This window comes from Equus przewalskii, chromosome 13 (genome assembly GCF_037783145.1).
Source record: "Equus przewalskii isolate Varuska chromosome 13, EquPr2, whole genome shotgun sequence".
NCBI classification, from domain to species: domain Eukaryota; kingdom Metazoa; phylum Chordata; class Mammalia; order Perissodactyla; family Equidae; genus Equus; species Equus przewalskii.
In genome coordinates, this window is record NC_091843.1 from 75,953,402 (window position 1) to 75,980,715 (window position 27,314).

A 27,314-nucleotide genomic window follows, 5' to 3' on the forward strand; every position below is an offset into this window, starting at 1 on the left:
CTTTTAATATCAACATTGTTTTGGTAGTACACACTGGAAAACTATGAAGCGTGTAAATAACTGGAAAATGACAGTTTGGGATGAGGTGCTAAGACTTGTGAGTCATTTCAAGAGACTTCCCTAAATTGAGGAGATCTGTGGAATGGGAGTGGAGGCACTGGAAATTTCAAATCAGAGATTTAATTCAACGAGAATTCACTGAGGACCACGTGCCAGCCCTGTAATTAAGCTTTCCGGGCAGTACCAAAGCAGCGGGAGAGTGGGCCTTCAGGGAACTGGTGAGGGAACAGCCCCAAGCGGTGTAGGATGTGCCAAATGAGTGAAAATGCGGAGTACAACGTGGGGGCTGGCATGAGAGGAGATTACGGTAAACCAGTGAGGCACAGAAGGTTTCAAGGAAGTGGCACATTTAAAGCTGGATCCTTAAGAAAAGCAAGATTTGGAAAAATTTTAGAAAGGGGAACAGAACCACACATGAACATAACAGCATGGTGGAAAGCAAGGAGATGAGAATGAAAGAAAATCCCTCTGTACTGTATATGACACAATCGCTGTATTTGTTCATTCCAGCCAATATGCCCGAGCAATAGTGCATTTCATGCTCTGTGGATCTGCTTGCCATGAAAAGCTCTAGCACAAAATGCATTTACTCCAAATAAATTTGGAGAATTCTTAAAGGCAAAGCAGCTCTTCTCCTCTCTTCTTTTTTCCTTTTTCTAAAAAAATAGTAAAACTACACTTTATCGAGTGTTTACTTGATGTGCCAAGCACTAAGCTAAGCCCTTTCTGTGTGTTATTTCATTTACTGGGACTTAGGGATGGCACTGTACCTGGAATTCACACTTAGGCCTGATTCCAAGTCCTTAACTCTGTGTTGTAATTTACCAAGACTAGTGCTGCCTAAGATCCTCCCTGTGCCTTAGGGATTTTCAAGGCACTCTCCTGTGTCAGGTTATTCGCCCTACTAACTGCGATGTGAAGCTCCACCTTACAGCTTTCACCGTATCTTCTTACCGCACTCCTGATCCTTTCAGAGAAGTATGTTAACGGCTACTTTTGGGGCAAATAGTGTTATATTACATGACCCGCTCAACGTGAATGATACGTGCATTTAAAGACCAGGGTTTACATATCACATGAGCAGCCCGTAGTTTAAAAGATTATCTGGACAAGTCTAGGGAGTGTCAATGGTTGCGCTTCTCTACTCCCATAGATTCAGGGGAGGCGCATCCTGAGAGTTCAGAACACCTGCAACAGGAAGTAGAGAGAAAAGGAGTGTGACTTCCCCTCTGTCCACTCTGCTGGTTTTATTCCAGATAGACTTGTTGACCTGGGACTGTGCCTGGCCACCCCGAGGTCAGTAGTGCCCCCTGACAAAGCTGCTGAAACCCCAAGTCTGAGGAACTGTCTCCAGCTCTCTCTCCTCCCTTCTCTTTCACAAATATAGGCAGTACAGTTCTAGAGACTTTTAAACCTCATGTTTGAAGTGATGGTTACTTTTAATATTAAATAATTAAAATATATCTTCAGAATTAAAATTAACTATAAAAACTCACACAAACTCAAATATAAGAAAGCATCATGGAAAACTTTAGAGTCACACATTTCACGTAATTTCTCGGAACCAAACCAGACAGTCTAAAATTTTTCTTCCTGATCCTGTAACAAAAATGCAGAAGTTTGTTATGAAGAGATTTTTTTGAGGAGAACTATGTGTTACCACGAAGTTTGTTTTTGCCCCATCTGTCATCTGTTCTCTCCTGGATTATGTTAACTTCAGGTGTCCACACTAGAGGACTACAGTTTTTTCCACAGCTCTGTGAACGTCACCGCCGGGCCTCTCCAATCTCCAGATCAAGTATTTTCGCCCTAGTTTTGCTCACATCACACCTCCTCTGGTAAGGGATGTCGAGCAAGTAAGTTTGAATTTCCTTTTGATGGAGTAATATTAGATTGGCCTAAAGAGAAAATGAAACCTTACACAATGAACCTAATTTAACCCCGCTTAACTGTGAGAGAAAAACAAGATACACATTTTAAAAAATTAACTGTGTAGGGCTTTTGGATAGATGAGCTCAAGATATGTGAGAAAATAAATGTGATAGGAAATTTTAGGATAAAGGCTAAAAAACAGACCAAAAGAGCTAACATCTCAGAGACGATCACTTTGCGATACTAAGAATGCCGTGGAACTCACTGATGGCTACTGGTACAAACGAAAAATTCTACTCAGGAAAAAAGTTTGAAAATAAATATGTGAATCAGACAAGGAAATAAAAGCAACTGAAGAGGGACTGAGACCTTCTCAGTGAGCTTCCTGACCACGTATGTAACATTGCAACACACCTGCCTGCCCCTCTCTCTCCTGAACTTGGCATTGATCACCTTCTAACATGCTACGAAATTTCCTTATTATGTTTATTTGAATTATTTATCCACTCCCCCACCAGAAAGCAAGTTTCTCAAGGGCAGGCATTTCTGTCTGTTTTGTTAACTGATTTTTCCAAAGCGCATAAAACAGTTCCTGGAACAGAGCAAGTAAGTAAGTAAATAAATAAATAAAAGTCAAGCATCTTCCAGCGCTAACTACAGTAAATTCATAGCTCAGGAATGGAGAAGTAATTACAAGTCAATTTAGAAAATGAGATTTGTAAAACAGGAGTGGTAACATTTAGAAAAATAGTAATAACAAAAAAAATTAGCATTTATCGAATGCTTACCATGTACTACCACTCTTAAACGCTCTACATATATCGTCTCCTTCTGTCCTCATAACAACACTGTGAGATAGGTATCATTATCATTCTGCTTTACAGATGAGGAAACTGAGGCACAGGGATGTTAAGGAATTCACCTAAGATCACAGAGCTAGCAAGTGGCAGAGCTAGGATTTGAACCCAGGCAGTGTGGGGGAGAGCTTGTGCTCGCTCTTTGCACACCCTGGAAGGTGGAGGACCGAGGCAAAGGGGTTTTCCACGTCCACTTTCTCTCCAGAAGTGGGAGAAACGGGAGGAGGTCTGGGAGTCTCTTTGGAAAATGCCAGTCTCCTGGCATGAGGCACACCTGAAACCGGCTCTGTGCGAAGGCTGCCGGGGGACTGACTGACAGTGAGCCATGCTGTGCAGGACAGCAGAGATGAGGGGGTAGTGGGCAGAGGCCAAGAGAAGGAAAAGACAAAGGGAAGCTACTGAAGACAAACTTTTGCATATTCTATTTTGTAAATGTCACTAGGATGTGTTCTGTCAGTGACAGCAATAACCATTTCCTGATCTGCATTTTGCCAGACAACTCTCAGCCTTCACAATAGGCTTAGAAGATGCAATTCAATAGAAATTTATGGGTTCGCACTATTAAATAACGCTATTTTATTCTTAACTTTTTCCCCCCAAAGGAGGTATGAGGTAGTAGTCCATCAAGACCGGATCAAACAGTGCTAATAGATAACAATGGTTATTTGGAAATAGACTAGAATGAATAGTGCTTTCTCTTTAGCTGCGCGTTCATCATCAGTTGTAAAAACTAGATGACTTCTCTGCTTGAGGAGCAAGTCCTTGGTTACCATTTGGTAAATGCCACTACGAAACGTATTCATTAAAAGAATTTTATTTCCAAAACTATATTCTGTTCAAGAACATCAAAGGGCAGAAAAACATAAGGGAAAAATTATGGCACTCCATTCATGCAACATGATAATATACATCCCACATACATGTACACACAGAGTAAGCATAAATAACTTTTGCTGTCAAACTCGTTTCTCCTTGTTTTTCACTGAAAGGCTCAGAGAGAAGAGGAAAGTAACACAACGTCATTCACTTTATTGTGATCTAGGGTCTCTTGTTTCATAGCCACCAAAACATTTTTAGATTTACTTTTACTGGTAAATAAAACACTTCTAAAGTTCAATAACAAGTTAATGGTCCAAGTTTGGTTTTTTTTCCCTTCTCTTTAAGCCATATTGACCTTTATAGAAGCAAAAGGAGAACATTTGACATTTCGTGGAAAATAAAGAAACATAATTTAGCAATTTTTAACCAATTGCCGCATGCTACAGCTTTAGAGTTGCTCAACTCTTTCCAGACACAAATGTCTCACAAGCATGCTTCATACTCTTTTTAAAATCGCAAGCAAATAAACAAAATTTTAATTAGATGAGCCTGCATCACATATTTGATTGATGTCATCCTCTCCTCTCTGGGAAAAAAAAATAATTCTTAAAAAAAGAAAGAAACACAAGACACAGATGACTCTGGGCACGCAGGACTTGCTTCTGTCTCAGACGCTGTGCTGCGTTTCTGAACTGCAGCTCAATAAGCCAAAACTGCAGGTCCCGACTCACTTAGTCAGACTTCTGGCCCAACTCTCACACCACAAAGAAGAAACACACCCAGGGAGCCCTGAAGCTGACATTTCTTTTGACTTTCCCCCTGTTTTTATCTGCTCACATGGCCTATTCCTCCACTTGGAAGAAAAATAGTCTGTTGTCTCCATCCCAGCCACTGGACCACTGGCACTGCTTCTATTTTTTGTGAAGATTTCCAATAGCCTGGCGGATGGATGGGCACATTCAATGAAGAAGTTAGGAAGGAGCCCTGAGCATTTCCCATGGTCTGTTATTCAGCTAGCTCCTTGACTTTTGATTTTGATGGCTTGTTCTTCCTTACAGTTGAGGAAGAGGAAGAAATACTGCTCCCCAACACTCCCCATTCTATACCTCCTTTATCCCTCCTGTCTCCCGTAGCATCTCATTCCCTTCTGCATGGACATACCGCAGGTTGCCAAACACAGTTGAGGAGATTCTGGCCTGACTCAGGCCCGGCCTGTGCCTTTTCCCCATCTATCAAGGATCACTGGATTTGTGCCTGTCTGGGGCTGGAGATCTGAGCAAGGCTGAGCTCAGTGTTTTGTAGTCACCCAAAACAGACCCAGAATGGCCAGCCTCTCCCTCCTTCCCTCTCGCATCAGCCACGGACGGGAGGTCACTTGAGGGGATGGATCATCCTGAGGCCACCCCGGGAGTTGGAGTTTGTTCCAAGCTATGTTCAGAAAAGGGGTCCAAGAATTCTTAAAACAACTCTTGATTTTTTTAAATGTCCAGTATAAAAATTTGTAAAAGACAGATAAAGCTGGAAAAGTTTCTTTTCCCTGATCCACATGGACTATGAGGGATGGTTTTAGTTCATTATAAAACCTTCAGTGACTGCCTGCTAGGTAGGCCAGAGGTCCAAAAGTGGCAGCTTGAACACTGCCTGCCAACAGCTTTTGATTGGCCCGCACAGTATTTAAAGGTTGTCTTTAAATAGTTGCCAACATTAACAAATTAGGAGCTTTCACATAAAAATCTGGGGTTCTGGCTTCTCTAGAAAAATCAGTAGATCTGGCCGACAGTGGATCTGCTTCCTGTCTAGCAAGCGCTTCAGTGGAGCCAAGCAGCTGCTGCCCCTTTAGACAAGGTGCACTGGCTCTGGACCACAGGCCCCAGCCTGGTCTGCTTCAGCTCCCATAGACATGGGAGTGTGCAACTTCTGGTGTAAGCATCCTGAGTACCTAAGTGAGAAGCTGGTGTGAGTACTGTGTTCTTGTAAGTAGGTATTTGGCAGGGTTTGGCTCATGCTATTTTCTCACCTTTTCCATCCTCTTTCTACATGCCTCTGAGCTGCCCTGAGGCTGAACAGGCACTTGCTCACTAGTAAGAACCATTTTCCTTTGCCAAAGGGTCAGAAGGCCAAGCAAAGTCCAAATGCCACCCCTCTTTGATGTCCTTGTGTTTGTGAATCCAATTGCTGCTTTGGCTGGAGAGGATTTATTAGTGAGGAAGATACATAACTCATACAACTGAGCCAACCCTTTGTCAATACAAGATATAAAGTCACGCCAAGGGAAAGAGTTCTAAGGGCCAAAAGAGAAGTGGGTGTGTGTGGTTTTATTTTATTTCTTAATGCAGGCCGAAAATTGGGCTGCAAAGTTGATAAATATAAGGCATGATGTTTAAAATCAAGATAATGAGAGCTCTAAAACATTTCCTTTGCTTCCACCTGAAACTGTGGAGATTTCATTTAGACTCCATATTCAGGATAGCTGCCAGCTCTCTACTTCTAAAACAGCAGAGGCAAGCTTTTGGAGACTCGCAGCAGGAAGACCACTGCAGGGCTGGGTGATAAGTTGGTAACACGGAGGCAAAAGACAATTAGGGGCTTGTTTCAAAGCGCTTCAGGGCCTGCAGCTGGAAGCCGCCTGTTGACTGCACAGCAGTGGCACGGCTTCATTTCTCTTTCCCACAGCTCTAAAAACATAAGCAAGTAACTCTTGGCAGACTTCTGGAATCCGGTTGCCTATCCATGATCCCTCACAGCACCTGCCATTATTAACTGCTACTGGGAATTTGCACTGGCTTTCTGAAATGGCACAAATCTGAATGTTTTATTATTTCTTTGCACCCTCTCTGAATGGAGAAACTCACCATGTCTCCTAAAACAAAAAAATGCCCTGCTGAACACTATTAGGTGGACATTTGGGTTTTGTTTGTTTTTCCATTGCAGAGATGGGTCCTTGTGTGTGGAAGGCTTGCTCTCTCAGACGATAAGCCATACACAGTTGTCTTTAGAATTACTGACACAGCCCCGGATGTGTGAGAATGATCGAGGTAGATAAAAAATGAGGTGAACAATGGGATGCAATAGAAAACAGACACCGAAAGAGAACGAAAAATGATAAGAAATTCCAGTTGATGAAATAGAGATGGAGAGAGGAAGAGAAAAAGAGAAATGCTAGCGATTTTAGATGGATACCAACAGTGCTAAATTCAGAGGGCTCCTCACTGGTACCATTCTCCATGCCTTAAGGATCAGATAAGGTTCTTCCACTTTAGTGCCCATTCGTGCAGTGTCCTAAATGGCAAGCGATCCCTGGAATTCAATTCAGGAGGCTCTCAGCACCGTAGGAGGGGCTATGATTATGAGGTGCATGGAAGATTTGTAAATCATGGCCCCTGATCTCAAGAATATTACACTCTGGATTACAATTTTATTTTATGCATTTCTGTGTTATTTATTTATAGTGGATTCCTTTCATGCTGCCCTGAGCTCACGCTCGCAGTCAGTGGGAAGAGCGTGAGTATCCATGATTACGGTTCTGTGCTCCAGCAAAGTAAACTCCCTGGTGGCTGTCTTTGAACTTGTCTTCATAGATGGAATGCAAGAGACCAGAATTAAATATTTGTAGTAGTTAAGGTATTTACTTAAGGATGATTTTTTTAGAAGTTTTTTTTAAAGTTCTAAATTGTTTTCATAGATCCCGTAATAATGTGGCACAAACGATTTCCTCATGTCACCCCTTACCCCTACCCCAGTTTCCTACATGAACTTCATTCCAGCTAGACAAACATAACCATGCTCTCTTCCATCCTGTGCCTTTGCCCATCCCTGTCTTCTATATGAAGAACCTGGAGAGACTTTCCTTTCCTCTAAACTCATCCAAATTGCGTACCCTTGCAGCCCAGCTCTATGACCATATCTTTCATGAAGCCATCTCTAGCTTTTCTAGACCTTTCTATGAACTTCCCTAATTATTATTATTATTATTGCTAAGAATAATTACAGATAACACTGGTAACAACCACTACCATCACAAGAAGAGCAACTAATCTTTTCTGAGCATTCCTGCAGCTCCACACACTTGGCCATACTTCACATATGTTATTTGTTACTCAATCCTCTCAACAATCCTAAGGTAGGTACTATTATCATCTCCACTTTTCAGAGAGAAATTAAGTTTCCTATTGATACCTGGTAAGTGATAGAGAATTCTTATCAGTATCATCAATTTAGCATTTAATTATGAAGTAAACATTTGTCTCTTGAGTTGCTATTTATTGCACAGTTATTGAAAGATTTTATTTATTTTTTTTCCTTTTTCTCCCCAAAGCCACCTGGTACATAGTTGTATATTTTTAGTTGTGGGTCCTTTTAGTTGTGGCATGTGGGACGCTGCCTCAGCGTAGCTGGATGAGCAGTGTCATGTCCGCAGCCAGGATTCGAACCGATGAAACACTGGGTCGCCTGCAGCGGAGCGCGCGAACTTAACCACTCCGCCACAGGGCCAGCCCCTATTGCACAGTTATTTAAATATTTTAAATGTAGTTTTTGGGCAAAGGGTTTTAGTAAAAAGAGAAATTGGGGTTTAAATACAAAATGTACTCTTCTGTTAATGCTGTGATTGATATTTCAGGATTCTGGGAGACTTATGAGCTTAGAGAGGCCCTATGAATGAGGAAAGAAGAGTGATATCCCAGAAGATCACCAGGACATCAAATAGGACCAGTGGCTGTTTGCAGGAAATCCAGGTTTAGTTCCCAGCCCAAGCCCTTCCTGGCCTATTACTCTAGCGCTCATCTTACTCTCTCAGGTATCGGTTTTCCAATTTGAAACAAAAGAACAGCAGAGAACACGTGTACTTGCAAAGGTCATAAAAAGAATGAATGGCAAAAGCAGTGTCTCCAAAACTATTTTGGTTCCTCACACAGAGCACTATTCATTTTTTTAAACTTTTGGAATAGAATCATAAAGTTCCAGAGTTAGGCAAGATATTGTCTGATTCCATTCATTTTATAGATGAAGAAATTCCAGCCTCATGACTTGGTCAAAGTCACCCAGTTTGCTAGTGTTATCTGTGCTTCCTCACTATTAATTCAAATCTTTGTTCATGGGTCATCAGGACCCATAAGTACAACCCATTTCACAGGCGAGGCCATACATGTCTGTTTACATCTGGGCTACAAAGTAATAAACTTGCAATTGATTTCTCTTTATAATGACGTTCTTCAAAGACTGTTTTGGCTCCAAATGAAAAGAAACAGGAAATGTGAAATTTTAGAAAGAAAAGTTAGTGACTCAGCAAGTCAACCTCTCCAGCCTTAGTTCTTTCATCCATAAGATAAAGCAGTTGATATAAGATCACTAAGTCAGTGAGAATCTGATAGAATGATAGAAATACTTCGGTACCCAAGAATTACCAAGTTGTTGTAGGGAAAGGAGCAAAAAGGGCAATATATGTCATGGATGATAATAATCCAGTGGAGCAGAAAACAAGGAAGAAGGTTAGGCAGGGGATGGTGACTGCTTAAATGGAAGAATGGAATTAAAAGAAGTGTGGGTACCAATAGAGAGAAGTGCAGGATCTCTCAGACTTCTGGATGTAGAGGATGAAAAGGGTGACGTTTTCAGAAGAGGAGGAATGTGTAACAGAAGGAACAGGGCTAGAATGAATCCTATAGTTGTGAGGGGTAGTAGTGGCAGCCAGAGGGATGAGCACAGTGATAAGCACAGTGTGACAGAACTAGCCTCTTTCCCTCAGGCTGGTATAGGGAGGCAGGAGACAGACACAGTGTTCGTGAGCATCAGGATCAGGGAGGGATGCGATTTTGCTAATTCACACTGATTAACGAACCCATTTGGTGATTCAAACAGCCAGATTTCAAGCAGATTTTATATTGGGTTTCTATTTACTTTTGCATTAAAAATGTGCATTCCATGCCTGAGACAGAACAGCACATGATGAAATGACGTATCAAGGACTAGTGAAATGTGGTTTTGTTTTGGTAGAGATGACCTTTCTGTTTCTCTGACTCTACTTTTCCTAATAAAACATTTGATTTATATGGTTTAGAGGCATAAAAAAACAAACATTGTGGACTCTGTCCAAAGAATAAAGTACTAAATTATAGTGTACTAAGAGAAACCTACCAGTTGCAAAACAGTGTGGCTTTTATCATTTCTACGTAAATAACAACATAGTGAAGCACAGAAGGAGAGGAGAAAATGAGCATTTTATAAGCACATCTTATTAGAACCTACACAAATTTGGGTGATAAATACAGCAAGTCCAGAAAGCTTGCAGCAACGCTTCAGAGGTCCCCATTCTTCAAGATAGCTCTTGTACTTGCAGGTTATGTCTGTATTATGCAATTCTAACATTTTTCTGCTAACTTAATTTTGAAGTGGAACTCTTGGGCAAAGAGTAGAACTGAGAAGGGGTTCTAGCATAGAACCTGTAGTCGACTACTATAGTCAACTGGAACTTGCCAATCTTCATTTACTTGTAGCATATTATTTCATTTTTTTGAAGATTGTACACACATAAAGTCATATAGGCACTGATGAGAGACATCCAAACACTTTTTCTTAGGCTGGTACGTATTTGGAAATAAAAAGTATTTTCTTGGATATTTCCTTAAAATATTGAGACTAGTTTGGAAGTAACCAAATTTGCAAATAGAGAAAATTCAAGTAGATATGAAAAATATTTGCAGATTTTTTTCTGTAATGGCTACTTAATAGGCTTCTTAGGAAGAAGAACTCAAACTTTTAAAATATGATGAATAAAATTCTCTGAATAAAACAAGAGCAAAAGACTATGACAGAAAGTTGAATTTCCCAAAAGTATCTCATAGGAATATAATCTGATATTGAAAGGCCTCCAGAAGGATGACTTCTTAAGTTTGTTTTGAACAGGAACATTTCTAAATGTCCCTGAGAAACATAAATGCGCTACTATTAATAATATAAAAATTATAATGAATAAACTTATTACTAATACAGTAAATAACAAAGAAGCAGATTCCTCACAGACTCAGAAACACTGACTAAATTTTCTTACTTGGGATGAGCAGAGAAAAGGGAGGCGTCCCTGTACAGGCTCCCTTTTATTTTTATAGTCATTCTTCACGTAACTCAGAAGCATATCATCTGTAATTCGGTAACCTTTACAACTACTGTAAATTTCATTTAGTAAAACTATACCCCCTTCAACTCATTGTAATAGCTCTGGTTACCCCATGACCTGTCACTCTGCCAGACTTTGAAAGGGAAAAGTATTCAAGGTCTTTTTGATGAAAAATCATGGGTAAATTTATCCAATTTTAATTTGCCTATCAATCTTCATTGAAAAAAGAAAAAACTCCTTTGAAAAACTTCCTTTTAGCAGATGATCAGGTCCCTAATACAATTCCAGCAATCAGCTCACACAGTTGTAGGAAGCTTTTCTTCTGTACTATTCCACTTGAGATTTTCCAACTCTTGCTAGTGCTGGAGATGGAGGGGGACACAGAGGTGAAATAGCAAATCTTCGGTACAAAATGCTGCAACCACATCATCCAAGAGGCTGCATATACACTCGAAGAGGAGAGAAAGCAGAGAAGTGAAAGGGAGACTGACTTTTCAAGCACCAATTTCCTCACTTCATTTTAGGAGACCCAGGCATATTTGGGACAGTTGCTCCCTGGACTGAACACAATCAGTGAATCCTGGTCCAGTTCTCTTTTTTGCAGTTCCATCATTTCAGATGGGCTGTCTAGCCCCAGTTAGCTAAGTTTACCATGTCTTTGTCCCCACATGGCATGGATCAAGTGGAGAAAAATAAAGTTCGAGACGTCCACTGTTTTCCTAGAAAAACGTTAACTGTACTGTGCGTTTGCTGTCATGCTTAAGCTCAGTTGACATTCATTGAAAAGTAATGTGTGTTAGGGATTTCAGAACACAGTGGACTTCATGGATGAGTGTTAGCAGAGGCTTGGGAAGTCCACTCCATCTGGCCTGTTGAGCTCAAGGTATGTGGCTGCGGGATCTCCCCTAACAGGCATCCTCCTAGATGCTTAGAGCCTGGAGGATGCGATCCAACGCTTGATTTCTTCTCGCCTCGTCTTAGTCTCTAATTGGGTCCCCTGTGTACGTTTGTTTCTACTCAATAAGGTCTGCATGATACTTAAGAAGGCAGACTAGGTGATTGGTCTTGGTGGAAGGTAGTTCCGTTGCAGCAGCAGTCAGGAGCATGGGCTTTAGAGAGTGGAGGCGGCAGTGAGAAACGGGAAGAAAGCAAGGGGAATGGAAGGGAGCCATAGATACACCACCAACTTCACACTTTTTTTTAGAGCTTTTCCTGCCTTTGGGGGCAGGAGTCAGGTCTTTTATTTCTATTTCAGTTTTCTCAGTGCTTACAAATGTCTTAAACAAGCAACAGGAACCTGACTTGCTAACTTGACTTGATGTTCAAGGTCACTTGTATTAAGACTGGCTAAGTTATAGAACCAGGGAAACGAAGGATGTAAGATAGCTTGTGGCGAGCATATGCATAGTGGAATCCTCTATCTAATCTGGAGCATGCTGCATGATCCTGCTGCCCACAAGCTCCCTCAAGAAAGACCTTCAACTAAGCCAAAAGAGAGTGTTCTTTGGGACAATGCAACTTTATAAAGGACATCAATGTTAAAACAGATGAACAGTTGTTGAAATGCATTAATTTTTATTTTTATAAGTGAAAGATAATGAAACAATAATTCATCCTGTAATTATGCTTATTTATTCACTTTAATTCATTTTGCTTTTTTATGCATTTTAACTTAGCAAAAAAATTTTTTTAAGTCCTAGAAACTTTTATTTATTTTAAAAAATTGATTGTCCAGTAAGACATCAATAGCACAAAAAGCCACATTAATTGGTGCTTATTAAGTGAGTAATCTCTTTATTCCCCCCCAATCATTTGAAATGTTCTATAAGATGCCCTTGAAAGAAAAAAAAAGTAGTATTTTAAAAGGAATTTTACAAGGGCTTTCATTTCACAAGGTTTCAGAGTGTGGTGGCACAGTTCTCAGTAATTTAGCAAAATTTTTAACTCAACAAGCATGTATTGAGTAGCTGCTATAAGCACAGGCTTCTGCTAAGGTACTGTGGAACAAGTAGATAACAAGAGGTTCTGTGGTCTTCTAGCATTGCCAGCCTAGTGAGAGAACTGGTCATAGTGCACATAATCCCAGCTGATGAGTTACTGGGTGTGTGACCTTGCCTAATTACTGAACTTCTCTAAGGCTCTGTTTCTTCATGTGTAAAATGGCAAGAATAATGGTCCCTGCCTTGCAGAGTTGTTCTAAGGATTAAATAAAATAAGTACAATTCCACACAATAAGCACTTAATAAATATTGGTGGTTATTATTGTGACTTTTATTGTAATATATATTAAGCAAAGAGGCATGGGGATGTGTGGTCTAACATATGCACACATGAACACATTCTAGATAGATTAATGGTCTTGAATGAATGAACATATGATTTCCAGTGTTACGATACTGGCTCAAACAATACGGTAAATTATAAATGTAATCTATCATATCATCACTTTATAATGAGAGTTTCCAAGACTCACAGAGTCTGAAGTGTCGCCCCAAAATGTTCCAAAATGTTAGTTATGGAAGAAAGGACAAAATATAACTATTAGATTTTATGTGTATATCACATTTATGTAGTATCTATACACTGGGGTCTTGTAGCCAAATAAGATCATTGAGATGGGGGCTCAGAGAATGTGGCCTGGGACATAACCAGGGTTCTGAACAGACTGAATAATCAGCAATTAGAGAAACAGTGCTAACTGCTTTCAGTGATATGCTATGAAGATCTGAAGCTCCGAGTTTTTGTTTGTGTGAAAATAATCTTAAATTAAATGCATATGCAATTACAGTTATGGTGTCACATTAGGGATAAGAGAAAGGCAGTTAATGTTACTATACACTTATTATGTGCTAGAAATGTTAAAGTATTTTTTGGTTGATTTCCATAGATACCTTATAAAGTAAGTAGTATTATCCTCATTTCATAGAATTTAAATAACTTGCCTAAGATCACAAAGCTAGAAATTACTATGATAGTATTTGTAGCCCAAAGTACATTCAATTCGCTATTTCAACACTATTTCTCAAGCCAAAGGGAAGGTTATTTAAAATATCTGCAGAGGAAAACAATGACATGGAAATGGCCTATTCTGAAGGATGAAGACAGAATTTCCTGGATCCATCTATCTAAAAGATTTCTTTTTCAAGTTCAGCTTTTAAAAAAAAAATTTTCAGTAGGATTTTCGTTGGCATTTGTTATTCACATTCTGAGAAGGCAGATCTGTTTCCTAGAGCAGCAACCTTTTGGGACGCGCATCTTTAGTTGCTCTTCTGTGTTGATTGTCTGTCTGTCTTATTGGTTTCTTTCAGTTTTGTGAAATAGGTATGAGGTTATTTTATAGGCAGAATATCATTTTTGAATCTCAATCTTTAATTGATGGATTATAAATTCTAAGATCTTATTCAGTTCTTATTTTATATATAAAATATTTATATAATATATACATAATGTATATATTACATACTATATAATACATATATGATATACAACACATAAAGTACACCTCATCAGCTGACTGTAAGAAGCTTCATGCACAGACTTCCTTGTCAGTGTTCCCAGTAGCACCAGCACAGTGCACACGTTTTAACAGGTATCCACTAGATAGCTAATGAATTGCAGCAGCTCTAAATATCTTCATTTATTAACACGCATCCCGCTTATGTTAAAAATTTGTTAGATATTTGTTAAAATAGATTTATTGAGACTTTCGCCTCTGGCTTCGATGGAGTGTATATCACATTAACCCTTACTGAGTACAGTTCTATAAGCTGAAGAAAATCCCTTCAGACACACACACACACAATAACCATCAGCAAGAAAAACAGTGACAAACAGCAGATGAAAGGCATCAAAACAACTAGTACTTGAGGGGCCAAGATCCCATAGCGAAGCAAAACCCATTGAGTGGGAAGCCCTATATTCGCTGCTTTTTTTTTTTCCTTTAGGGAATTTTCCAGTTCCAAGTGAGATGCTGAGAGGCTGAACCGGAAGCTGCAGCCTGGGACTTGCAGCAGTCTGACGAGGCTGGGAAGCCAAAAAATAGGGTTCAAATCTACCAAGGCAACCAGGACTCGAGGGGCAAGATTCCAAGGAAAAAGGGGACCATGAAGGCTTTGCCCCTTCTGAAGCTGCCTGTGCGTGGGCTGAAAGGCTAAGAGACTAAGCAGAAAGCAGCTGCTCAGGGGTGAAAAAGCTAAGCAGAGAATTCAGTACTCTCCTAGAGCTGGGGAATGAAACATGGAGCCCAGAGACTGCCAGGGAGCGGAGTTCAGACGACACAGTAGGCTTTCAGTTGAGTTACCTGGGTCCCCTGAACAAACTTTTAGTTTGCCCCAAGAGAGGGGGCAAACCATAAACAGATTAACCATCACAAAGCCAGAAACCCAGTTTCTACTGGAGCAAGGTGATCTGCCCATATTCCATTTGCCTTCCAAAAGAAAATTAAATCCACTCTGGAGGAAGAAATTTGAACTTATTATTATCAGGGGTTGCACCCTGACTCTCAGCTATGGGAATCTACCTGTGGAAGCTTTTGTTCGGCCTACACAATGTTTGCTTTTTTCATTTGAATGCTTTTAGGAGGAGTCTATATTCCCCAGTTTTTCTACAGTCCCCACCAATCCCTATAGTCTCACAATAAACCTATTTCACTCACTTAAGTTACTTGCTTGAACCTGAAGGCATCTGCTACACATTTAAAAGCAGATGAGTGACTCCAACAGATCTATGTCGTAAACCAAGCCCTGTGATGGGAGACACAGGGGAGCTACAGCGTGTGCGTGAAGGGAACACCTAAGAGTGGCTGAGATCATTTATGGGAGAACCAGTGGCTTAAGAGAGGATTTAAAGACAAAGCTTACAAATCTCTTCTCTTTGGCTTCTCACTTGTCTTTATACAGCTCCAGAGACAAATGTTTCTTTTTGTCGATTTATTCATTTATAATACTTTGCATTTGTAAAACATTACACAGTTTACAAATTATATTTTTATACATGTCTTTTCACATGATACTTAGGACAAAACTTAGGGCAAGAATCAGCACCTCCATCTGGAAAGTAGATAACTAACGAGCAGAGCAGTCAGTCGCTCGGTGGAACAGATGTTGCACGACACTTAATTGCACGCTCATTCTACTGCCCCTGGCAGCTGGACATTAAAGACTTACCATAAAATATGCCCATAAAAGTATTTACAAAAAATGCGTTCTCCCAACCCCAGTATTTGAGTAATACAAGAGATAAGAATAAAATTTTAGACCTTGGAAAAAATTGTAAATTAACACTAAGGCAAAGAATCTGAATGACCTGGTGAAAACTGGCCCCGAATGTTACCTGTTTGCTTTGTTTTCCCCAAACTGTTTCAACAAGAGGAGGTATGCCTGCTGTTTACTCTAATTCTTGTGGGCTTGCTATTTCAACAATCAGAGTGTGTGAGATCTTTGCACAAGTAAAGTAAAGGCCTGCAAAGCCCAGGAAGGCATGCTACATAGTTAAAATGCAGAAAATATGCTTATAGACGGCACAGAAAACAAATCTGCCATGGATAAACCACGGGGTAAGAAACTAAGACACGATTAGGGCAGAAGAAATGCAGGCACCTGTTTTGCAAGGATGGAGCCAGGTATCAAAAGGTAGTCTATTCAAGCCCTCCATTATTAAAACCGTATTTGTGGAAGATACTCACTGGCAGATTAGACCTTGACACTTTTGTTTAGAGAACGCAATAGAAACAAAAGTAAAACTCCCGCAGTGTGTCTGAAGAGCCCTGCCTAGACAACCAAGAGGCTAATGAGGAGATAATGTTAGATGCTGTCATTCATCGTCAAATGGAGTATGGTATTTGTTGCATGAAAACACTGAGATATTTCACTAGTCCAGATGCTTCTGAATATTGGTCAGAATGGCAGGACCTAATCAAGAAAATTTAAATACACCTCCTTGTCTTAGCTTCTGTATATTTATTTGTAAAGGTATAGAAATGTTCTGGGATCTTTTGAAGAGTACACGAGGCATTCATTAGTCTCTGAATCTTATTCTACAAAACAAGTGTAGTGATTTTTTTTTTTTTCACTGAAGTTGACATGGCTCTGGGACAAATCAATGATGGAGTCCCAAACTCCCCTGGCTTCTGCGTGCTTATTCCAGGGTTTTCTGGGAAGATGGCTTTTTCACTCTTCATGAATAGTTCATGTGCTAGTCTCCAATGGAAACTATGTGACATTTCTTATTACTCTTGGCTGTTGAAAAGCAATAGCAAAGGGAGTGTCTTGAAACAATTAGTCCTCTGTAACTGATTATTTAACAATGTGTATTTCCCAAGAGCTATTTATCCTCAAAAGGAAGCAGCCAAGACTAAATATGTACTGTATCTAAGCAGACACCTGCACCGAACCCCTCTGCATGCTAAATGGGAATTCACACAGAAGAAAATTAAAGGAGCGTTATTAATTTTCTTCTCTATTCCATTTGCAATAAACTCTGTACCTTTTCGTGAGCAAAGAAACCTGTTTCATTTCTTATGATACCTCAAGGACTATTTTCATTTGGGAAAAATCTCTTCACAAAAGATGGTTTTAGTTTTAAAGCTGAAATTCAACATATAACAACAAGAGATACATTGTTGGAAAGCAAGGGAGGGAGAGAGAGGGAAGGGAGGAGGGAGAGATTTTAACCAGCTGATCTGAAATTTGAATACAAGCTATATATTTTTAGCTACAAACTCCACGTTGTCACTCCCTTCTCTGAAATAGGGAAAGATTCGAAAACTGCCAGTGAACATCTCGAGACCAGATGCTTGTGTAAACGAATGTGTAGATGTCAGTTACTGAGAGACGGTCAAACAGGACTCTGAAGAATGTGGCCTCATAACTCATTTACTGAGAAGTGTCATAACCCAACGCTATGTGAAGTTCTGCTCCCTTGCCAGCTTATGCATTCCAAGAAGAATACATTTCAGCTTTTGGAAAGGTTCTTCTATGTATACGAATCTTCTCCAAAAACTTATTTTCTAGATCTCCAAAAAACTCATGCCTGCTACTGCTGGCCACCCTCATTATCTTACACGGGATTCCCTGCACGTAAGAAGATTGGCAGTCAGTGAAATTTTGACATAGTCAATGTGAAAGAGCCCTAAAAGAAAACCTGAAATAAATGCTGTATGCGAATCTGTATCTGACTGGTTCAGGTTAAAAATAGAAAAATATTTTAGAACATAATTAAGCTAGGAGTGACACGCAAAATGTTTAACGAGCGTGGCATAAGCATGGACCAGGCAGAATGGCTGCAGACTAGCACTGGTGTACGGTCCTGCAGGCGCCTTGTCTGGCCAAGCACTAGCCTTTTAGCTGCTGGAGATCTGGAGATGCTTCCAGCCTAAATGGCTAGAAACCTGGGACACATGGAAGGGGTTTAGATAGTAATTATTTCAATATTTTAACAACTGATAGGGTTCTACCAGTACCACCAGCTGAGGTATCAGGCTTGGTGATTACTTCCATTAATTATTCCATTCCTTAACCCAAATTTGGATACACCTTGAACTAAACAGTTTAAGAAAGTTATGATCATGAGTATTAGCCTAAGTCAACTTAGAAATGACAAATCATTTGTTAAAAAATAGAGGTTACTGGATTCGTGGATCAGGGAACTAAGAAAAATATTAAACTTAGTTCCTTATGAATTTCTTGTGGACTATATAGAGACATTTGGTTATATGCTGGATCCCAAGGATATTTATAATAAACTGATGTCACAGTGATGAAGTTTCCTAGTGGTTTGACAATAACTGTCCCTGGTCTTGCCCAAACTTCTATCAATGAACAAGAAAATCTGGAAAATATGCATAGTGGATATCTGTTATTTTGGTCTTCCTAGCACTGGTCTTACTAATCTTCTATTAGTAAGAGAAGATTTCGTCTGGTGGGAATTCCATTTCATGTGGTTTTTGTGAGATCAACCCAACTCTTTCCACCACTGGAGTCTGCTCATGACCCAGGCCTGGACAGAGTACCCATCATCATGTGATTAGTTTCTGGATGGTCTGTGATCTGAGGTGAGGGTAATTTAAGTCCTCCTCAGGATTTTCCTATTGAGGAATAAGCTTTTTCCCTGTTGGGGCTATAAAGCTGGTAGGAGGTGAGTCTTGCACTGGTGGTGGCCACCATGCTTAGTGCACTCAGAAAACCCACTAGGCAAAAAGATAGAGCCTTGAAGCCTTGGGGATTTAAGATTGCCAACCAAGTACATATGAAACTATGTTTCTCTTTTTTGAAGTTTCAGGGTCTCTCTTCTGACATGAAATAAAGCTCAATGAAAATCAAGATTTGTTCACCTCACATCAAGTGCATCATAGGGAACTGGCAAACAGGTATCAGGAACGTGCTGACATGATAGCGAGCAGCTCCTTGAATTACAAAAAAAATTCCCAGGAAATAAACTTAAAGGCCATTTTCCCCCTTCATTTTCTATGTTCTACTCACTCTTGATACTCGACAGTTTAATCTTTTAAAAATAAAGAAGATGTAAATAATATGGATAGACCAATGAGAATTTGAATAAAAGTTCAGTTCTTGGGAAAAAATGTCTTTACTTTGAACATAAAAAATGTTCAAAGAAGATTATTAAGCAATAAAAGTAATAGTAGACACATTTAAAATGATTTCTTAAATCTTACTTTTACATTTGTATCCATCATGCTTGATAACTAATTCATATACATTTTCTTAAATGCTCAAATGTATGAGAAATTTGGTAGCTCAACCTTGAATCTTCAGAAAGTGATCAGGAAATTCCTGATAATATTCAGGTGATCAACATTTCCTTTTTTTAAATGGTTTAAATAATAAATATAAAAAAATCAGACTATTATAGAAACACACCTTTCATCCATCAATCTCAGAGCAGCTATGACATAATAAGAATCTGGAGAAAAAGTGATGCAGTAATCTCCTCTGAGCAAAGTACACTAGCCAAGCCTAAGATACATAATATACTTTTGTGGCCAGAGGTGTTGACAAAAACAAGTAAAAGAATACAAAGGCCAGTGAAGAAAATAACTATTAAGTCTTCATGGAACATACTTGGAAGATCTTTACCCATATTCCATGGAAATGCCAAAACTGCAGACATGAGGCAGCTTATAAATTAAACGAACCCCAATAAATCCTAGTGAAATCATATTTTCCAAGTGTTTCTTAATAGGTATTCCTTTTAGGACTGATTGACTGAGGACTGGTACCAGGAATGTGTCAGGGTGCCAGATACCAGGCAACAGTGATACAAACAGTCATTGCTTCAATAGTGTCACATAGACGGAATTAAGCTCATTAAAGAATTTGAAATATTTTAGTTTTTACTTATTCTTAGCTTGTATTAAGTTCTCAAATAAAGAGACCATAACAATTTCTTTTATATCCTCCCATGAAATATAGTTTAGTGCTCAAAAGTCCTCTTTTATTAACAAACCTCCAGAAGAGCTCAATAAACTTCTTCCTGTGTAGGTGCTTGACAGGTGACACTGCCCAACATGTTAATCTTAAGGTTTAAATTTATTTAATTACTGCTGACTGGCTCAATTACAGATTTCAGATGTCTAACCTCAATGGAATACCACAGATTTCTCTCTAGCCGTCATTTCTTGACCATCTTCCAACTCACCATACTTTAAGATATTTACTTTCGGCCGAGAAACTGCTCCATACCTTTTACTATTTTAACCTCAAGCTTTCAACCCATCCCTCTCAACACATGTCCTTGCTTCCTGACTTTCAGAGAAAAGAGAGGGCATTGGAGGCAAATTCCATACATTCAGCTCCAGAATAGTTTTTCATGTCCACCCATCTTTCCTTCTTTCCCTCCCCTCAGAGAAAGAAACGTCTCTACTCCTCCCTGAGATGAGCCTTCTGTCTCTTCTGTTCTTCCTGCCCTGTCCATGGTCTTGCGATGGCAATGAGCCTTTCCTCCAGTTGTCAATTTCTCCTTCTTTATTGATTCTTTTCAGAAGTAAAGGAAAGGAAACCAGAAAATCTCCTTTGAACCAACCAACCTTCCTTCCTAACCTATTACTTTCTTTCTCTTTGCATTTCCATTAAATGTCTTGAATATTAAAAATAACCATTCTTCATGTGTGAAGTACCGCATAATTGCCTTACATTTGTTATTCCACTTAATTAAATCACACCATAATCCTAAATAGTATTTATTCCCACTTCACAAATGAAGAAAGGAGAATTGAGTAAGTATGCCTGACCCAGCTAAAGCCAACCAGATAGTAGGCTGGTGGAGTCGGGAGCATTCTCTACTATACCAGTGGTTCTCAGACTGTGGTCCCTAGATCACGTCCCCTGGGAACTTGTTAGAAATACACATCCTCAGATCTCACCTAGATCTGCTGGATCAGAAACTCTGAGTATGGGGCCTAGCAATCTGTATTTTCACAAGCTCGTCATGTGATTCTGGTGCACACTACAGTTGGAGAACCACTGCACGAGACTGCATTGCTCCTCAGTTCTCATCCTATTGAACTTCTCTGCTAGACTTGACAGTCTTAGTTGCTGTTTTCTTTTGAAGCTTTCTTTTCTACCAGCAACTCCAAACTGCCCTATCCTGGTTATCTTTCATTAACAATCTCTTTTACTAGCCCTCTCTCTATACCTAGTTACTAAAACATTGGTAGCTTTACCAACATCTCCCAAATCTCACCAACTCACCAACTTCACTGCATATTCCCGAGATCCCTGTTCTTGATGTGATCTCCCTGTTGACTAAAGGAGTCGGTGCCCAATCATTCACCCAAGCCAAGCTTTTCTCAGTGACATTGCTCTCTCACACTCTACAGTCCTACATTTAATTTGCTAACCAAATTTAATTAATATTTATCTCTACAACAATTCTCAAACCTGTCATCTACTCTCTCTTTCCAGCCAGAACATTATAGGCTGGAATATGACAATAGCCTACCTGCCTGGAGCTGCTCTTCTTTTCAATACCCCCCTAAATATTTCCAGTTATCCTTCTAAAAAGTAGGTATGAACATGTCATTCCTATTTAAAATTTAAAAACTTTAAAAACCAACAAAATTTAAAAAACAAATCAGAACAAAACAAACAAAAAACCCACCTTTGATGGCTTCCCATTGCTTAAAGGCTGAAGTTTCACAGCCCATCCGGGGCAGGGTGACCTAGCATTGAAGTCAACCCACCCTTCTGTCTCCTCTCCCACCACTACGTTTCTAACCGCAAAACCTTTCTTCCTCTCCCCCAACCCTCTGTTTAAAATTTCCTTTCAGCAGCCCAAGCTAACAATGTTTTTCTCTGCCTGAAATACCTATCTCTAACTACATACTCATCACTTTCTTAATCAACACTAAAGGTGTCACAAACTTAGAGGCAGGTAAAATGAATGAATGAAGTCTATCAGGTGTAATGAGGTCACATGCCCCATGGAAAGGGGGCAGCATCCACTCACGACTTGGAAATTGCTGCCATGCGAGTACTGCCATTGAAGAAAAGTCAGAAATTCAGGTTTATATGTGAAATTTCTCAACTTTAAAAGTTTGCAGCAAATATTTACAAATCTAAAACACTGTCTGTGTACCTTGTGTATCCACCAAATAAAACATATCGATAGGCTGTCAGTGTGGACCTTGGTGTTAGTTCCACTAGGGTCTAGGGATTCAAAGGTGACCAAGACAAGGCCCTTGATCTGAGTGGCTCACTTTCGGGGCTCAGCTCAAATGCTAGCTTGGGCAGGAACAAACAGGCCCTTCACTCAGCTCTCATAACATCTTGTTTACATGGCACCTTCCATAGTCTACTCATATAACTAATCGTTTACTTCCTTGAATCTACAGGAGCAGGGCTGTCATCTCCATGCTGGTACTGGCAGCACTAGCATGCTGTGCTAGTAGGAAGTGCTCACTTATAACCACATCTTTAAAGAGATGTCTATATATCAATTCGTATCAATTGGATTCCAAGCTTTTAAGTTACTTCGTATTTTTCCCTTCCTAAACTGATACTATGCTTTGATTAGGCATCCTGCTGTAGGATATGATCTCACCAAAGAATGTGTCTCCTAAAAAGCAAACCTAAATAGGCTTTGAGTCACATTTCAGTTGTATGCTATAATCCTAATATGTTTTTCTACTCACGTTCCTTGCAAGATGGTGGTCAAAATAAGGACTGTTTAGAGAGTGCTGGTAAATTCAAGAAATTATTTCAGTTTAGGACAGAACTTTTCACTTTGGAAAATAAGGAAAATGAGTTCATTTGTTCCATTTGCTAATTTCAGGGTGCAACCTTTTTTCCAGTTAACAAAAGCACTAAAAAAGTCAGCTTTAATTTTTGCTACAGTTATATAATTTTTAGTTATGCTATCCAAGCACGCTCACAAAACTAATTTAAGCCGGACTTTGCCAGACTTAGAGGATGTCAATAATTTTTGAGTGAACCAAACACTCTCATTTCACTAAGCACCAGACTTAAGAGGGGTCTGGCTTGAACATCGCTCTCTATTTTACTCCTCAGTTGGTCTAATTTCTAGCCACAGCCACAGTCCAAATATGTCTATAGGTCCTCCATGGCTGCCATCTGCAAAGTTTATAAACATCAATCCTGCTGAAAAATAAATCTTTTTGTACTTACTTACAGGTTGTCAAAATGAAGAAGGGTAAATATTTATGTCTTGCCTATCTGTATAATTGGCAAGTTAGAAGCCAAGCCACATTTCAGGTGTTAAAGATTTAGCCCCTGTCATTTTATTCTACAAGCCTGTGTGACGTTACTGTGTGCACCAGTTCACTGATGTGTGGACACCTGATTCCTTTACACTGAAACTCCACGCCATGTGTTCATTAGGATACATGTGTGCCATCAGTAACAAAAACCATGAGGCTTACCTGCAGACTGTTGAAAATGACAAAGAGGACCAACATCCAGAAATGTCTGTAAGCCATGTGCAGGCCTCCCCAAAGCCATGTCATGGAAATTAGGGCAAAGAGATATAAAACCAGAGGAATTTCTAGAAATCACGAAAAAGAAAAAAAAAAAAAGAAGAATGTTTGAGCTTCAGAATACTGCATAGTCACATCTATACACAAAATTATTTTTGGCTCCTTTCTTGTGATACTCTCCATGCCTAAGTACCCATTTTGAAAGAACAACCTTGGAAATCCCATTCTTATGCCAGGGAAGAGAAGGCACATTGCTGAGTCCACATTCTTTCTGTTTGGCTGGGAGGCAGGGGGATGGGAAGGATGAGAACTGTTCCTCTCCTACACTCCCACCTGCTGGACCATTCAGGAAGTGCCATGAACAACTGTGGACATACAATCACATTTCCATCCCAGGGGAGACTGAGTGTAAATCTCCTTAAAAGAGCGCTCCACCAGAAAATGGTAGGCAGTGGTGTGCTCCTGAAATTAGTGTAGTGCAACACAACATTTTAAAACAGAAATGATATGAAAACCTGTTTGTATGTGATGAAAAAATATGTACTCATCTCTTTTTCTGACTGAGAAGACACCAAACTTTCAGCTAAGGTTGAGAGCAGGGATGAAATGACCGATTCACAGCTGTCGACACTAAGCTTATTCCACCCATCATTTTCTTGTGCAATTTGCTTCAATAGTTTTCGAAGAGATTTCTTCAGGATCAAGGAACTTCATTACCCTTCCCACTTGTCTTTGATATTTTGGTATCAGAATGAAAATCTTTAAGAGGAGATTTTAATATTTATATGACAAACTCTGTAAAATCTGCAAAGTACATCAGATCTTAGCAGCTGCAAATAAACACATTTCCAAGCTGTTGAAAGACACCAGGGTGGACCACACCACTGATAACTCTCATGACAGACCTCAAAGTCCATATACACCCACCATCAAGTAATGCCTAAAATTCAAATACACTGTGGAAATTTGAACAATTAAATACAACTTTGGCAATTTTTAAACTTTATTTTATTTTGAAATAATCTCAAACTTACGGAAGAATTGCAAGTACAGTATGACAAGCCAAGTTTTTTCTCCTGAACCATTTGAAAGGTGCCCACCTGAGCTCCCATCACCCTCTGAATACATTCATGTGTATCTTCTACAAAGACATTCCCCTACATAAATACTATAGAACCATCAAATCAGGAAACTAACACTGATATGTTACTACCATCCTGAGATCCCATTCAAGATTTGTCAGTGACTCCAATAATTTCCTGTGTAGTACAAGGATCCAGCTGACAAGTGTCTGTAGTCTCTTTCAATCTCAAACTGTTCTTCTGTGTTTCCTTGGCTTTCATCACTCTGACTTTCTGGATTACTAGCCAGTTTTTCTTGCAGAGTGCCCTTAAATTTGAGTTTGTCTGATGTCTCATGATTCAGATTATAAACTCTGGCAGAAAGCACAGAAGTGAGGCTGGGTTCTTTTTATAGCATTCCATTGGATAGCAGAAGAATTCAATTTGTCCCATTACTCAGGATGCTCATTTGGGTCACTTGATTAAGGTAGTGGCTGCACAGATTTTCCACTGTAAAGTTAGTCTGTTTCCCTTTGTAATTAATAGGTATCTGTGTGGCATTACTTTGAAACTAGGTAAATATCTTTTCCCTTCTCAAATGTTTGATTTATTTATTTTTATAATATGGACTCATAGTTTCTCAATTTATTCAATGGGTTATTACCCAATACTGTCATTTATTTTGATGCTCAAACTGTCCTAAGTTTGATTAGAAGGAGCCCCTTCAAGATAGTTTCTTTGCCTTTTGTTATGTCTTCATCATTCTGTGAGCACTTCCTTGCTCTTTGGCCCAACAAGATGTTTCAAGCTCATCCTGTATTCTCCCTGTCCCAGTTCCGGTTTCTTTTAGGGGAGAATGGCATTAGAAATCAAGATCTGGGGCTAGGTATGCTCTCTGCTATTAGGGTGTTGCTGCTCCTAAGCTCTCTCAGTAAACAGAGCTGGAGAGTATATATAGGTACGTATATGCATACACACACACAAACACACATTTACAAATTTATTTCTATATCTATCTCTACACAATGAAAATCATTAGTTCACACCAATATTTCCACTTTCAATCCAACATGACAGGGTTAATTCCAATTTTCTACATGTCCATTTTTGTAACTCCCTTCTCTGTTGTTAAGAAATCTGTTTCTCATTATTCTTAACATATTTACCTATTTGATCAACTGCCCTATTTGATTGTAACCAATCTCCCATTGCTGTTGTTCCTTCCCTTGCAGAGATGGCCTCCCAAACTCACTCAGGTTCTGACACCTCATGCTAGGCTGCACCGCACCCCTCACATGGATGCCTCCTCACAATGACTGGGTTTCAACCCTTCATGCTTGAACAGCTTCCTGTGGCTGCTGCACCTTGCTCTACACCAACTAATGGCTTTACGATGGAATTGTTTGGGAAGGGAAGGGAAAGGAAAAAACAAAAAGAGAAAGGAAAGAAATGGAGGGGAGTGAGGAAGAGGAAGAGGGAACCTGAGCAATTTTTTATTTTTGAGAAGAAAAAAGTCTTTAGAAGGAGACCATGCTGATGTCTGGTCAGATACACCCTTCATCGGCAAGCATATGTCTAAATTATTATTTATAACTACACAGAGAAAATAAGAATAATATAAGACAGTCTATCCAGATGAATAATTCCTTTGTTATTAATGCCTTGCAGCAGGACAGGAGAGGAGCTATTAAGATTTATTTCATTTTTCTAAAATTTCATTTTTGTTTAACGAAATCATACAATTTGATAAAGGGCCAGAAGGCTCATTTTTACTTCTGACAGGATACCCTAATATTTAGGGAACTGCCTAAGCTGTGCTCATGAAATTTTTCAAACATTAGGTCTCAAGCCTGGCAATTACATTTTTTGCTCCCACTGTGTAAGTACAAAAGTCTATTTATGGCTCTGTGCAGAGTACAAAAGGACATGCATATTTTGCATGAACAACCAGGAACTAAATCTTCAAAATTTGGCCTGCATGTTCCTTCTGAGTGCCTCAAGCCAAACAAGTGCTGTGTGCTGACAGAGCTCAGCGGGGAAGCCAAGAGAGCATGCCGAGCCGACGAGAAACACCCATGGCCCGGGTTCTTCTGGAACTCTGCAGCAAAGTGTGGCAGCTTGGCACTCCAGATCAGAAACTCGGCAAGGAAGAAAGCCAGTTAGAAATAACTCAGTGTACTGAACAATAGACCCGAAGCTGGTTTTCCAGCAGTGCAGCAACGACATGATTTCAGATGGAAGAAACATAACCAGAGGCACATCTGGATTCTGTGGGCCTGAAATTTATAAACCTTGGAGAGGCTTCTTTAAAAAGTAAAAATCGCAAAAGCATAATTACGTATAAGATCTTAGAAGAGGCCTTTGCAAGTGAGAGGCCCTGAAACTTAAGCTGCATGGCTAATCCACTGAACTTAAGGAGGCCCCTCTCACCCTCTCTGGGGCCTTGAGTCACAACGACCAAAGGGAGAGGGTGTTGGGAGTGGGTGATGGTGATGAAAGTGGGGGGAGGGGCATGTTGTTGGTTAACAGTTACTATGAATTCCATTTGGCAAACTGAAAATTAATGCTCCATTTAATGAAAATCA

The 27,314-nt window shown here is 39.7% G+C and overlaps 1 protein-coding gene across 1 annotated transcript in view; it reads right to left on the reverse strand.

Annotated features, from left to right (window-relative positions):
• ADGRV1 (adhesion G protein-coupled receptor V1) overlaps positions 1 to 27,314 on the reverse strand; it is a 511,275-nt gene that overhangs the window by 38,288 nt on the left and 445,673 nt on the right. The window contains exon 88 of the mRNA XM_070569690.1: positions 23,615 to 23,736. Within this exon, the coding sequence (XP_070425791.1) occupies positions 23,615 to 23,736 (122 nt within the window). The remainder of the gene's footprint in view (positions 1 to 23,614; positions 23,737 to 27,314) is intronic.